This window comes from Cucurbita maxima, unplaced genomic scaffold (assembly GCF_002738345.1).
Source record: "Cucurbita maxima cultivar Rimu unplaced genomic scaffold, Cmax_1.0 Cma_Scf00019, whole genome shotgun sequence".
Classification (NCBI taxonomy): Eukaryota; Viridiplantae; Streptophyta; class Magnoliopsida; order Cucurbitales; family Cucurbitaceae; genus Cucurbita; species Cucurbita maxima.
The window spans coordinates 814,561-829,433 of NW_019272035.1; the positions used below are offsets into that span (position 1 = coordinate 814,561).

At 30.9% G+C, this 14,873-nt stretch overlaps 3 protein-coding genes and 1 long non-coding RNA gene across 7 annotated transcripts in view; 1 reads left to right on the forward strand and 3 right to left on the reverse strand.

Annotated features, from left to right (window-relative positions):
* The window catches only part of LOC111493727 (topless-related protein 4-like), an 11,217-nt gene extending 10,989 nt beyond the window's left edge, over positions 1–228 (reverse strand). For all 3 annotated transcript variants that reach the window (XM_023143548.1, XM_023143549.1, XM_023143547.1), the window contains exon 1: positions 60–228. The gene's annotated coding sequence lies outside the window, so the exon portion shown is untranslated. The remainder of the gene's footprint in view (positions 1–59) is intronic.
* Positions 229–6,462: 6,234 nt separating this feature from the next.
* LOC111493702 lies at positions 6,463–9,602 on the reverse strand. 2 transcript variants are annotated; one of them, XR_002720051.1, is made up of 5 exons: positions 9,570–9,602; positions 9,126–9,271; positions 8,383–8,602; positions 7,163–7,365; positions 6,463–7,083 (listed from the first exon to the last, which is right to left on the reverse strand). It is a non-coding gene; the product is annotated as an uncharacterized LOC111493702 (long non-coding RNA). The 2 variants fall into 2 exon arrangements; XR_002720050.1 differs by lacking the exon at positions 9,570–9,602 and adding an exon at positions 9,379–9,471.
* Positions 8,618–9,878, forward strand: LOC111493699 (transcription factor MYB82). The gene is made up of 3 exons (XM_023143511.1): positions 8,618–8,752; positions 8,949–9,078; positions 9,187–9,878. Exons 1-3 carry the CDS (start codon positions 8,623–8,625, stop codon positions 9,650–9,652), a joined length of 726 nt encoding a protein of 241 aa, XP_022999279.1. The 5' UTR covers positions 8,618–8,622; the 3' UTR covers positions 9,653–9,878.
* Positions 9,879–10,055: 177 nt separating this feature from the next.
* Positions 10,056–14,873, reverse strand: part of LOC111493698 (TBC1 domain family member 15) — a 14,625-nt gene continuing 9,807 nt past the window's right edge. Inside the window, exons 9-15 of the mRNA XM_023143510.1 lie at positions 14,676–14,774; positions 14,351–14,461; positions 13,796–13,867; positions 13,579–13,695; positions 12,132–12,281; positions 11,352–11,452; positions 10,056–10,574 (exon numbers count right to left, since the gene is read on the reverse strand). Of these exons, the coding sequence (XP_022999278.1) occupies positions 10,250–10,574; positions 11,352–11,452; positions 12,132–12,281; positions 13,579–13,695; positions 13,796–13,867; positions 14,351–14,461; positions 14,676–14,774 (975 nt within the window). The 3' untranslated portion in view covers positions 10,056–10,249. The remainder of the gene's footprint in view (positions 10,575–11,351; positions 11,453–12,131; positions 12,282–13,578; positions 13,696–13,795; positions 13,868–14,350; positions 14,462–14,675; positions 14,775–14,873) is intronic.

Genomic DNA, 14,873 nt, shown 5'->3' on the forward strand with positions numbered 1-14,873 from the left:
AAAAAAAAAAAAAAAAAAAAAAAAAAAAAAAAAAAAAAAAAAAAAAAAAAAGGCAATACCTCCGCTAGATTGGCAAGTCAGATCGGAAGTCTTGGATGAAGACGAATACGACGAAGACTAAGAAATTTAGAGAGTTTCAGTGAATTTTCTCGCTCTAGTTTCTCTCATTACGCTCGTTTGGTTGAAGCTTTTATACAGATGAAGAGAGGGTTAGGGATTTGGAAGAGAGAATCGTGCAGCGAAGAAACAGAGGCATCGAACAAATTAAATACCGCGACCGGAGAACGAGATGATAACTAATAAAGATACGTACTCTTACTTATCAGTTGATAGGTTCGAGACAAACGAGTGATAAGTACATCCACTTATATTTGTCTTAAATGGCTCGAACTTGCGTGTATCTTCGGCTGCATTTGCGGGATTTGCGAAGACTAGTCGCTGTAATTTCGCCCACCTAATTTTTCTAACTTACCAAACTATTAGTGAAAAGACGAAAATAGCCTTGTAGTCATTGTTTTTTTTCTTTTTCTTTTTTTCTTTTTTGTATTATTCACGTTCTTTAAAGAGAAAATGAAAAAAGACAAAATTAATTAATATTTGACTCACGGTCTAGCTTTGGATAACTCGATGTTGTAAAACTTGGAAGCGAATTAATTTTGGTTGAGGCATAATTTTGATCCGTCTAACCTACTTTAATGCTTAAATTATAATAAATTGAACTAGTCTCGAGCTAAGTAAAAATAATGTCGTAGTCCTATTATGGAACAAATTTAGCTCTTTATAAATAATTGAAATATAACTATTAAATATGTGTGTGTGATTTTAGATTCATGACGTGCGTACCAATCGACCCATAATGTTGCAAAAAAAAAAATAAACAAATAAGAATGTGTTATCTAGCTCTTCTCTTCTCCCCGAACATGGGCTATCAACTACTCTTCACGAACTTGAATATAAATCATGTTATCTAGCTCTTCTCTCCGAACACGGAGCCATACAGCTACTCTTCACAAACTTGAATACAAATTCATGTTATCTAGCTCTTCTTCCCGAACACGGACTATACAGCTATTCTTCACAAACTTGAACTTTAAATTTAAAACGTGCGTGCTAAAACGACCCGTAATGTTTAAAATCGCTTATTATAGGAAAATCAAATAAGCATGGGTCAATTCAATGGTTGATGAAATGTCCATTTCATTTTTCCAACCAACCAACCAACATACTAATAATGAATAAAAATTAAGGGGAAAAAAAAGGATGAAAGAGAAAGAGAGCGTGAGATTCACGCGCCGAAGGATGAGGTTTGGAGTCGAAGAATTGCCGTGCAAAACGTGGACACTTGGTTTGAAATATAAGGCACGGAAAAAGACGATTAAAAATATATTTTTAAATCTAAACCATTTATTATGAACACGTGTCAGTCACTGTCTTTCTTAAATTTTTCTCTCTCCCTCATCCTAACGACGTCGTATCCAGCACCGCTCACTGTCACTTCGTCAGTTCTGACTTTTATTTATTGCTTTTTTTTTTCTCATTTTTATTATTTATTTTATGATTAATTTTACTAATTTTATTCTTTAATTTTGAGATTTTAGTTATTGAACTTTTAAATTATAAATTTAAATTAATTTTTTTTTAATTTATGGACTTACTAAATAAAAAATATTTTAAATTTAATAGATTAATTAAAATTTAAAATTTGTGGGTATTTATTTCACAACAAATTAAAATGTTAAGATATTTTAAAATTTTAAAGACTAAATATATATAAATTTCAAAGAAATAACTTTATATCTTTTTCACTTGTCTAAATTTTTATCATTATTTTATTTTTTATTTTATTTTTCAAACTTTTAAATTTTAATTATTAAATTTAAAAAACACGTATATATATATATATATATATATATATATATATATATATATATTTATAATGAACGGAAAAAAAAGGTGGGAATTAAATTAATATAGGTAAAGAAAATTAAAAATGGTCATTATTCATTTTGAATTTTGTAATAAATAAATAAAAGTAATCTTTTGGGATTTTAATTTATAAATATATTATTGATTTTGGATTATCTTTACTTTTTTTTTTCTTTCCCTTCTTTTTCCATATTTTATAAATCACAATATTGCATATTTTTTCAAAAACATTATGATTTATAAAGTTGGATACACAAGAAAATTTAAAAGTTAGGAATCATTTTTTTTAATACCTAAGTTCTATGGTAAAATTTAATCAGCTACATATTTAGCGTGATTTTGATGATTAAATCGTCGACATAATTATTAATGATGTCAAAAACAATAAAAAAAAAAGATTATCGAGTTGCCTCCACATCAAATATGAATAAATTTTAATATAAAAATGTCTTACGTGTCACGAAAAGTTCAGGTAGCTATAGCTACTTGTCTAAATTTAATGAGATTATTCATAGTCTTCCAACAAAATGACAAAAAAATTAATATATTATTTAAATATTTTTCTTTTGTATATCGTTTTAATATATTAATTGTTTGTTTTGTTTGATCAATTTTAATTTTATAAGAATAGATTATATTCATTAATTTCATATTATATTTTTAATTAAATTAATTTAGCTAAGTTTATATAATTATAATTAATAGACATATTGTATCTATACTTTTATAATATATTGACATAGAAAAATAAAAGTAATTTAAAATTTAAGAAACTAATGGAAATTAAAGAAAAAAAAGAGTCCCATGATTAATAAAATTCAATAAATAATTTTTAATATTGTGATTGAAAAACAATTTCTTAAAATTAGAATATAACAATTAATTTTCATTAAAAAAAAAGTTGAAATATTAATTATTAATCAAACCCACTTGAGGTAGGTGAAGTGACACGTAACACCTCTAAAACAGGCGAGTGCCAACATTCCGTACTCGCGCGAGTAGAGTAATATTTTCTCACTTTCAATGACTTTTTGGCCCATTAAAAAACAAGCGTGTAAGAGACGTATTCTAAAATAAGATATGACCTTTTGCACTTATCTCATTATACCGCTTATCATATCGTATCGTGGAGCGTGATTTTATCGTATCGTGAATATATCGGGAGGAACTGTCTATTCCGTATGGATCGACATTTTTCTAAACGGTTCTAATCAGACCATTTCGTTTTTATCTAGAATGATGGGAGTGTGTTATTGTCTACATGCTGGTCTATGTTAACAAGCGTGGAATAATTCCACAGCCAATCAGACAGGAGAGATTGGTTGATTTTTTTTTCCAACACATATTATTAAATGATTGACCATTCTCGAGACGAGTTCAATCTCTGGCAGGTATTATTTGGCCTTGAGTACCGTCCGTTTTTTTGGATGATAAAACCCTTTTTGCCAACATTTCAGATAGTTGGTGGATCGAGAATCTAATCCAACAAAGAAAACATTGACGACTATGTCAAGTGCAATAGTACAACAAGCAAGAAAACGATGCATTTATTGACGAAATCAAGCAATCAACCAAAAGAGTCTTCGCATTAATAAGCTAGTGGCTAAGCAAGCTTGGTTCCCGAACACTACTCAAGTCGTCGTCGTCGTGGAATAATGGCGAAAATAAACACAATTTTTTTAAAAAAAATAAAATAGTTATCCAAATTGTTAATATAAAAAAAAATGTCAATAATGGCATTTAAAATTTTTGACCAAATTTATTGTTAAGAAATTGGGTGTGTATTTTCCATGGAGAAATTTCAAAAAAATAAATTCTCCATTCTTAATTTTGCTGAAATGGGGCTTCTCATAAATTTGAAAAATAAATAAATAAATAAATAAATATTTTTTTAATTTGTGGTTGAGTGGCTTCAAAATGTTGAAAACTTATTTAAAACAAATATAAAAGAAAAAAAAAGAATTTTAATATTTATTATGGTTAATGAAGTTCCAAGTCAATGTTAGTTTTTGGTCCAATAAAAAATTAATGAAGATAGTGATTGGAGTATTTTTTTGTGAATTTAATTAAGACCGAAACTTCGTGAATAATATGATATTTCATGGTTAGGATCGTTTATTTTGATTTTTGGACTCGCTATATATATTTACAATGATATGATATTGGCAACTATAGATTTAAATATCTCAAAGTTTTGATTGTTTATCGGGTAATTGTAATTAGTTTTATGACTTACGAGTATATTATCAAATGATTCTTTAATTTGAGATTTAATTTCGGAATTTGGTATCAAACACGATTATGATATGGTCTCGAGGATGAAATATTATTAACTCAAATTTTACAAATATATCGTTGGAAGCTAAAAAAAGCACGAATATCCCCTCACTTTTAAAATTTTGTATTATTTCAAATATATATATTATAAACTATAATAATATAATAATAGAACTTGAGATTCTAAAGGAGACTAAAAGAGAAAATTAACAAAAAAATTAACAAAAATTAAAGGATTTAACCTGTATTTTAAAATTAAAAAAACCCCACAAATATTTAAAAGAAAAGGCACGAATATCACCTTTTTATTTTTTATTTTTTTAATTACATTATTATTATTGCAAAAAAGTTGGAAAAGGAAACCCTAAATCTTGGCAAATGGGCCCCAAGAAAAAGAAAAAAAGATTCACTAAATAAATAATAATAATATTTTATATTTATTAAATTGTTTTAATATTCTAAGACTAATTACGTGTGAAATGATTCCACTTTTGGTCATAAATAATTGAAGTTTTACCTAGTTAAATATTTATAAAAAAAATATAATTAATATAGAAAAAAAAAGCAAAAAGAAAAATATAATTTAACCATATATTTTATATAATTTATAAAAACTAAGTTTGAAAATTAAAATAGAATAAATTTCAATCCAATTATGCCAACGATAACCAAACTTCTAAATACGAAAAATGAAAAATAAATTACAATTATAAGAATAAAAAATAAGTAAACAACATCAAACAATATAAAGATGTGTGAAAGTTTCATGAAATTAAATTATTATAAAGGAAGTTTCCTTTCTTTTCATTTTGGTTATTGTATATTTACTTAAACTAATTACGATAATTTTGTATATATATTTAAAATTAATCCGTATTTGATTAAGTGAAAATTGATTTTGAATCATCGTAAACATGTTTAAAAGTAATTTTGTAGATGAAAAAAGTGATTTTAACCATCTTGAAATCACTTCTAAATATTCTATTATTAAAATAAGATGAATTTAAGAGTGGTATATACATGTATTAGAAGGAAAAGAAATCTATTTTTTCTTTTGTAAACATCATATAATTATTAAATGATATTGATGTGATAGACAATAAATGATTATATCTATTATTTTTTTTTTATTTTTTTTTTGGTCTTTTAAATGACATCATTATTCTAATTGATTCAAAAATTTCTACCAACACCAAGAACCAAAACATTATTCTTCTAATTGATCCCAAAATTCCCAACAACACCATGAACCAAAACTTGTCCTCTAATTTTGAAGCAAAAGTGGTGTTGACATCACCAAGTACCCAAAAATAAAAAAAAAAATAATAAAAAAAGCTTGCTTTGATAATAAGCAAAGTGCATGGGAAGTTGTGACTTCTGTGTACGTGTGCGCGCGTGGGTCCAGGTGCACACGTGTGCCTATTTATGCAAGACAAAAAGACAACATAGCTCAACTAAGTTGCATACTTAAAACTAACCATCAGAATTTAAGCAAGAAATGATGGAAGAATTTCAATTTACACTTCTCTCCGCCTAACTACATATCACCATGATAATGATACACAACGATCATAATCAATGTAGCATAAACATTGAACAGTAAGGCTTTTGGAATTTGTTTCAATACATGATCCGATGGGGGCTGCGATGAAAGGGTTTGATTTGAGAATGATAGCAGTTTTTGCCTTCCAACTTTTGCAGAGAGGGAATCTCAAATTACCCAAAGAAAAAAAAAATAATAATAATAGGAAAAAGTGGAAGGAATCACAGCCCCAAACACCCCAAATTCTGTCCAATCATTCATTTAAGCTTGGGAATTTGTGCTCTTACTTCCTAAAAGTTGCTACCTGTTTTTTATTGGTGTTGAATTCTAGGTGCACCAAATTTCTTATATATATTTTCCGTACTGTTGTTCAATTATTTTCAGCACTCGGGAATATAAAATAAAATTATAACCTATTATATAATTATACAATTACATCATTTATCCATGATACTAAAATAAAATAATTAAAAAAAATTGAACTAATTATTTTTAGCAAAAACAAGCGTAATTTTCTAAATAAGAATACAAAAAACAAATATAACTAAAAAAAAAAAAAAAAAAAAATTAAAAGTCTATTTTAGCCCTTTAAAACACATTTGGATTAAGAAGATTATTTAAATCATAGAGAGAAACACATGGCAGTCAAAGATGAAGTCAGAGAAAGTGGAGAGAGTCAGAGCACTAAGCATGACCGCATATATAGGAAGTCAGGACAAGAAAAAGCGATTTTTTTTTTATTATTTTAAATGGAAATCAATTTTTACATGGCCTTGCTTTTATAAAATGCACTTAAACTGAAAAAGAGTATGAGATAGAGATATAGAAATTAGTAGAAATTAGTAGAAATAGACAGAGACCAAATCATTGTGACACTTTATTTCTTACCACAAAAACAAAAACAAAAACTAAAAAGCAAGAACGGAGTAGATCCTTCACATACTCACCAAACTACACAAAACTAAAAGTTTAAGAAAGTGTTAGACATTTTAAAAGTTAAAAGAGAACCTTTTGAACACAACCGATAGTAAATTTAAAATTTAGGACTTTTAGACACAAATTTGAAAAGAAAATAACCATAAACAAGAAATAGTTAACAAAATCCCTTCCCCCTCTTTCAAATAAGGGACAAAAAAACGAAGTAAAAAACAGACAATTTCGAAACGAGAAAGATAAGTGGAAATAGTGAAACGGGTGTGTAGGGAGGGAGTGTGCGTGTACCTGGTGGAGAAGCATGAGACAGGCAGATATGCAAAAGGAAAAAGCTGAGAGTGATGAGGGCAGGCACAGTGTAGGTGAATGGATGTGGAATCTTTACAATAGCGCCCTGTTGCAGCCTGCAGGCAGATAGATAAATCAAATAGAAAAAATGGCAGACAATGTGAGAAATCATATCAGTCTCTTCTGTCGCAGTACCAATGCCTGCCCCAATGACACACAGAAAACTTCAATTATTTCTCTTTTCAAACTTGTACCCAATCGCCTGCTTGCTTTCCCCAACAAAAGCTGCTGCTGCTGCTGCTGCATTGTTGTTCTCCGAGTGCCTCACTCATGAACGCTTGCTAAATACTTAAGCCTCCAGGTAGAGTACCTACAGTACCTTCCTCCCTCCACTTCACCTACAATCAAAATCAAAGGGTCCAAAATTTCATTGTCGTCATTCTATCTTCTTTTTTTTTTTTTACTATTCTTCTTGTCGTTCTAATTTTTTTGATCTTTAAATTTCATTAAGAAGTCACAAGTCCATGCCCTGCGATAAAAAAAGGATCAAACTACAAAAAGAGTGAAACTTTAAAAGAAAACTTGAAATATAACCTATATGAACAATTACATGAAAAGCACAGTAAGATATACATACAAAATCCAAATAACTTTTTTTAAAATTGTTTTACAAAACAAAATAAAAAAACTACAGTCAAAAACAAAGTATTCGTTTTGTCTGTGTGTATATATAAAAGAAGGGAAAACTGTCATTTTTATCGTTCAAACTAGAAGCCAAGCAATGAGAAATAATCCAATTTTCACGTAAACCGAGAAGTTATAAGTAAACTACCAAAAAAGAAAAAAAAAAAAAAAAATCCATCCTCACAGAACAATCATTGAGCTTCTTTTTCAAATTTTCATACCAATTTGTGGTTTTTTAATTTTTATTAACCCCTCACAAATCTTTGGTTGAATATACCTTTTAAAGACATCCAATCCCAGCCAAGTAAAAAAACACACCAAAAAAAAAAAAAAAATCCATCCTCACAGAACAATCATTGAGCTTCTTTTTCAAATTTTCATACCAATTTGTGGTTTTTTAATTTTTATTAACCCCTCACAAATCTTTGGTTGAATATACCTTTTAAAGACATCCAATCCCAGCCAAGTAAAAAAACACACCAAAAAAAAAAAAAAAAAAAAATTGTGAAAATCTTTCCATATTTGAAAATTGGGTAATAACTTGTTTTCAATCAAATGAGCCACATTTTATAGTGAAACTATTTTGTAATTAAACGACTCCTGTCAATAAGAGCAAGAACTAAACTTCTTCTTCTTCTTCTTCTTTTTTTTTTTTTTTTTTCCGAACTCCACAAATATTATTATTTTAGCAACTGGTATCAATAATCTTCACCAAGAAGAGAGAGAATTACCTGTCTTGATTGAGAAGCAGGCAGATACGCTTTTAGCAAACCAGGGCCCGCACGTCAATCTGCCAGCGCAAAGAGAGCAATGATGATGCATGCGTGACCCACCATTTCAACATTCTGCGAGTAATATTTGACAGTGCTGGGTGCCCATTTTGCTGTCATATATAGGAAGAATCCAATCATAGTTGTCATCATTGCATCCTGTAAATGTATTGTCACCAACCTGAAAGAGGAAAAAAGGTGATGGAGGAGAGTAAAGAGATGAAGCAACAGCTGAAGAAAAATTTGTGGAAACCAGAAGAAGATTTGATCCTCAGAAACTATGTGGAAACTCATGGCGAAGGGAATTGGGCGACTGTCTCCCAGGAATCAGGTAAGAAATTTGGCTACAAAAATGTCTAATAACAAATATAAAATGTGCCAGTCATTTCTATATCCGCTACTATATTCATCTTTCTCAAAACTCTATAGCACGATGGATGGAGTTTTTTAAAAATGTTACACATATATCAGGAATTAGAGTTTTCATTCATGTGTGAGTGTGTGAGCTTTCCTCCCTTGCCTCTCAGGTTTGATGCGAGGTGGGAAAAGTTGCAGGCTAAGATGGAAGAATTACCTCAGGCCTAATATAAAACGCGGGGAGATGTCCAAAGAGGAAGAGGATCTAATTATCCGTATGCATAAACTTTTAGGCAACAGGTCAGTTTGTATTGCTTAAACCCCTCAAAAGCTTAATCCATACTTACAGTGAAGAGAGACAACTTGCTGAATGTTTGGATATTTTCAACGTGTTACTTCTTGAATCAGATGGTCATTGATTGCTGGTCGGCTTCCTGGTCGAACTGATAACGAGGTGAAGAACTACTGGAATACCCATTTGAACAAGAATGGCCTGCAAGATAAAAGAAAAGCTAATGACTCAAATAGCCACATGAAAAATGACGACGACAACGATGATGATGTGAATAATAAGAAGCAGAAGAAAGTTATCAATCAGACTTGTTATCCTCAGCCACCAATATGCATTGACAACGGGATAAATTTGGCTCATGATACACAGAGAAGAAACCAGGAAGAGAACAGAGAAGTTACAGAACCTTGGAATATGGATGACATAACAAGTTCTCATTATAATATAAACTCTCCAATAGTACATGCAAATGACGCGACATTTAATTTTGACGACGAACCTTACTTTGACCACCTCGATCCCTTATTCCTGTTAGAAGCATTTGGATGCAGTAGTGTTCATGCATCACTGGATAACATGTAACTCATAATTCTCTAGGATTGGAGAAACCCCCTGTTCGGGTAGAGGCTTTTATTGTCAAAATCCTTATTCTTTTCAACCCAGTATGATAGTAAGTCCGCCACCTCTTTTAACATTCAGAACCAAGCTTTAAATTCCAGCAATCTTTTCCTGTACTTTTTGAGCTACTTGTCACTACACTTGGCTACCTAGCAATCAGAACTGCACTTTCAAAAAGCATTTGCTAACAGCAATATGGAGTCTACACAATTTTACAGCACGGTAGTTGAACACAATCTTCATATTCTAGATATCATTATTTCCAATATAAGTATAAAACAAAGGAAGTGGTAAAATGTTGGGGAACACAGAACGACCTATCCAGTTTAGGTGAAATGCTTGGGTGCACTTCCTTGTGAAAGTTGAATGAACAATAATATGAAAGCCTGCCCATCAGATATCATGGAACATTTATATAATATGATAGATTGATACCACCCGAACTTTTAAAATCCACACTTTCCTACAAAATTAAGCTATTTAACAGATATGCAATTCTCTGTTTTCCAATATATTGGACTACCAGAGCTTGTTAAGCAACGAGGAACGGAATGAATATCTCTACAGGACTTCATCTTGTTGAATGTAATATGAACCATCATCAAGAGGCAATGAGGGAGGGGTTCCAGGAGGGATGTTAGCAGCACCATTCTCTCCAGCACACACACATAAAGCCTCTGCATCCCTAATGGCAGCATCAAGGTCAATGTGACCACTCAATTCATTGATAAACTTCAAGAGTGTGTCGAAGTCCATTTGCTCCCCCATTATCTTGTTACGGTAGCGCTTCAAGATCGCAACACATATGTACAGATGCAGGTGCTCAGACAGATAATGAGTCCACAATACCTCCCATAGATGCATGACCTTTTCGTATTCAAATTCTCTGTATGTGAACGAGGAACATATTAGCAAGATAATTAAGAGAAAGAACACACGAGAAACTAATTCACTACCAATAGAAGTGTTTTACCATAAAATGAGATATAGAACTATTAAAATGATAATACAACACCTGCACATGGTACAACTCAAAGAAATTTTATAAGTATGAAATTAGCCCATGATACAAAGTGGTGGCTTGGCCTTTCCTAAGAAGGATGCCAGCTAAATTACGAGCAGAAAATTTGTAGCATGAGATTCAGTTAAATCTGATAAATCGAATATATTTACGATGCTGACGTTCAGGGGTAGTTTAATCAAGTAAGAATAGGCCCTGTCCGTTTCCATTCTATGAATTGCCTACAGATTGTTGCCGACCCCCAAAAAAAAAACTCTTTAGGGGTCTGGAATCAATCTCTTATTACAAATACCATTATGCTCTTTGATCAAATATTTTCAAATTCTTCAAACGAAGAATGGAGAATAGGGAAGAAACTTTTTAACAAAAATGTTGTCGAACTTGGTTTTCTAAGTACTACTGGGACAATTTTTTAACCAAACTATGCAATCACTTCTTGGCACTTCAGGCAGGATGGCCTGTTAGGGCCAACTAAAAAGATGCTGGACAGATACTAATGACAGGCAAACAACAAATGCGAGGATAGTGGAGAAATAACTGTACAACGATTTAGAAAGAATCTGATCCGGGTAAGAATATAACCAAGTTTCCCGTCTAAAAAGGAAAAATAAAAAAGTAAACATAGGTGATATGAGCCCTGACCTTTTGAACTGTATGAGAACCCAGCGGAAGCAAAAGAAATAATTCAGGCAATCATGCTGGCTGAAGTAGTTATGCAATGGGGTATCTAACAACTCTACCAGCTGCCAAAGACATAGCAGAAGGAATTAGGAAAGAAAATGACACAATTTAAACATATCGTTGCATTTAAAAAAAAAAAAAAAAAAAACTATTAACATTTCTTATTAAATAAAGTCAAATATTCGTAAATAAAATTTTAAAAATAAATAATGAACAATGAATAAATTATGTAATTTATTCAGAAGATGAAATGTTAATGCTAGATAAAAAAGAGAAGATTCTTATGCTTTTTTACAGAAACCAAGAAAGTTCCAATAAAATAAAATAAAAATAAAAATAAAAGTAATGAAAAGGGAGATCCAGATAAGCGAAAGAAATCTCAAACAAGAAGATTAAAAGAGCTCTTCCAATTGACATAAACATTTGAAAACGTATAAAAACAAAAGGAGGGCATCAAAACATACACCAAGGGCTACACATCGTGTTGTCTCAACTTCCTTTATCGACAGCAAATAAAATCGCATGCACATTTCTCCACTAAAACCAAGTACCAACAGGAAACCGTTTACTTAAAATTTAAATAATAAATAAAAATCAAGAAACTTTATTTATTTGTTTTTTTTTTTATGAAAACCAAGCAACTTTATTGCGCAATATTTTTCCTAACCATTATATATATAGACAGCGTGAATGCAATTTGCATGCGCATGCAATGAAGTACACGTAGGGGGAGGTGGGAACCTTGGAAATTGCAAAAAGTTGACAATGCATGCCAGTCTGATCACGATTAAAATTTGGTCCAAGGCGTTCCATTAGAGCAACAAAACACCAAAATGACTCCGACTCATCACCCAGAACGAACAATATTGGTGAAAGAAAATCACTCATACCCTGTAAATTATCATGGTAAAATCAGCAACAGTTCAAAGTAGTTGAACCAATGGAATTTGATCTGTGGCCATTTGATTTAATAAAAGTTTGGACATGGAAATTGACACAGAGTACTACAGAATAATTCGCCAAAGCAATTTTAATACATGAAAAACGGTGTAAAAAAAAAAAACACAACTAAAACAAACTTCCATCTTCCTGGTGTATAGAAAATTGAAGAAAAATCTCTTCAAATGTCAATAAATAAAAATGATATAACTTCCATACATTACAATTTGATGATCGTTGTTAAATGGACAACATAAACAAGTCTTACATATTAATTCCAGGATAAACGATTCAAAATAAAATATACAAAGGTTTGAATAGGTCCATTTAAAAAGTCTGATAGAACTTTTGCATACCAAAGAACAATAACCACTTTTGGGTACTATGAGAAGAGTTTTAAACCAAGATAACCATGTTGTAAGATCATTTTATTTTCCAGTTAACAAAAGCACAATGTATTCCAAGTATAATTAAAAACCCAGTTAAAAGACATGGAAGGTAGAAATTTAGAACATCAAGGTTTGTGAAATTTATTTGAATTCTGTTGAGTACTTTCCATTTCAAGGTTCCTACGAATTCCAGTGCATGAAATCCAGAAGTTACCATTTCCACTGTTTCATTCTTTTCTTTATATTTGATCTAGTTCCTAAGACGATGCAACTGTTTGACTTTATAACTTACACCTCCATCTAGGAAGTTCAATTTTCTATTGCACACATGTACTTGCGACAATGCAATGCCCTTAGACAGGACTATTAATAAATAATACGTACTCTAGCTCTCTAACCGGCTTAAGAAAATCAGCTCTAAGAAATGCGAAATAACAGCATAAAGAAGCCTGCAAACAATAGCAGCCAACAAGAGAAAACAACAAAAACAAGCTCATTCCAACACCAGCTCTAACCTACTTTTGCATATGATATACAAAGGTTGAACTAGGTATCAGAATAGTCTTAGTCTCCTAGACATCATATAGTACATATTTATAGCCACATAGATGATAGAATTTAGGAAGCACCTAAACTTCAAAAATCGTAGTTATATCGTTGCCAACATTTAGAATTCAGATCTAGATCTAACGACTTCATATGCAGCCATATTACAGTTAGGCAGCACAAGCAATGTGAACTTGAAATTTAAACTCTTCCTTAAACCCTAGTAGCTTGGTTCAAGGAAAAGGTAAGTTCAAGCACAAGTGATGTCCTTGATGCCTGAACTATAACTATAAGGCAAAGGGAAAAAGAAATACCTGACAGTATCCAAGATCGAAATTATAAAATGAGTAGGTCAATAAAATATCGTGAAGAAGCTTCACATTAGGGTTTTCATCCCCATCAAAGAAAGAAAGTGATCGGTCTGTCCTCACCTTGGGAAAAGATTAAAAAGAAATACTTAGAAATGGAAAAAATCAAATTTAATTAATAACCAATTAAGAAAAACGAAGTATATCAATTTAATACACCTACCACATCTTTTTCAATAAGGCCTTTCCTCTCTTTAAATTTTGTAAATCTTTTTGCCTGCTCCGGGGAAATACTCTGCAAGAAAAAGAAATATAGTACAGAGATACACTTCACTTAGCGGGTCAAGGGAGAAAGGATAATTTTTTTATTTACAAAGCTACGCCTAGTAGAATGAATTCGTCAAGATAACCTACAGAGAATGCCATGGAACAAAGGTCCCACTACATAAAAATTTGAAAAAGATTCAATTATATTTTGTGATTGATGGACTAATCACTAGGATATCTTGAATGAAGTATACAATATAGACCGTCATTTTTTTTTTTTTTTTTTTTTTTTTTTTTTTGTAATCTCTATGGATAAATTTTACCCTTTTGTACATTTCATTTAATCATTGAAATTGGATATGTACTTTTTTTTGGGATAATTGAAACTGTGGTGATAAGATCGTTCACAAACAGACTGCTCTGAAGAATACAGTTATCAATTTCATGTAGCCTTCTAGCTTCAGTAGAAAACGAAAAGAAAAAAGAAATAAGGAGAGGGTTTATGATAAACCTGCCACTGGTTCTTTATTGTCAAATACTCGGATCTTTTCATGGATTGAAGATATTCCCTCTCAGCATACGTGGAATCATAAGCGTGGTATCCCAACAAGAAAGCCCATACCTATATTTTATTTATATTATTGACAAGAAACAAAAACTTCATTTAAAAGATTATAATTAAAAGAAAGAAATAAAGAAAAATAAACGGAGGACTATGAAGTCCTTCACAAAGTTGATTATAGACCAAATTCAATTAACTGTAATTAGAAAGAAAAAATTACAAAGAAGAATATACTCATTGATACAGAACTTAACTACCTTCATAGAAGACATACCTCTTTACGTAGATTATGCTCTACACCCCCATAAAAGATTCTCTTTCTCAAGGATTTTGAATCCAGAACTCGTCCCTCAGCATCCAAGAGAGTGGCCCACTAAAAATAAAAAACCATGTATGGTCAAACATATATCCTGTTGCAAGTACATGGATGCAATATAATCTCTGTTTTTTTTTTTTTTTTTTTTTTTTTAAT

Excerpts from the sequence above, each read along its gene's own strand:
- LOC111493699 (XM_023143511.1), top strand. The coding sequence starts at position 8,623 with ATGGAGGAGAGTAAAGAGATGAAGCAACAGCTGAAGAAAAATTTGTGG. Across the intron at positions 8,753-8,948 it reads GACTGTCTCCCAGGAATCAG|GTTTGATGCGAGGTGGGAAA; the intron begins GTAAGAAATTTG and ends CTTGCCTCTCAG. Across the intron at positions 9,079-9,186 it reads CATAAACTTTTAGGCAACAG|ATGGTCATTGATTGCTGGTC; the intron begins GTCAGTTTGTAT and ends TTCTTGAATCAG.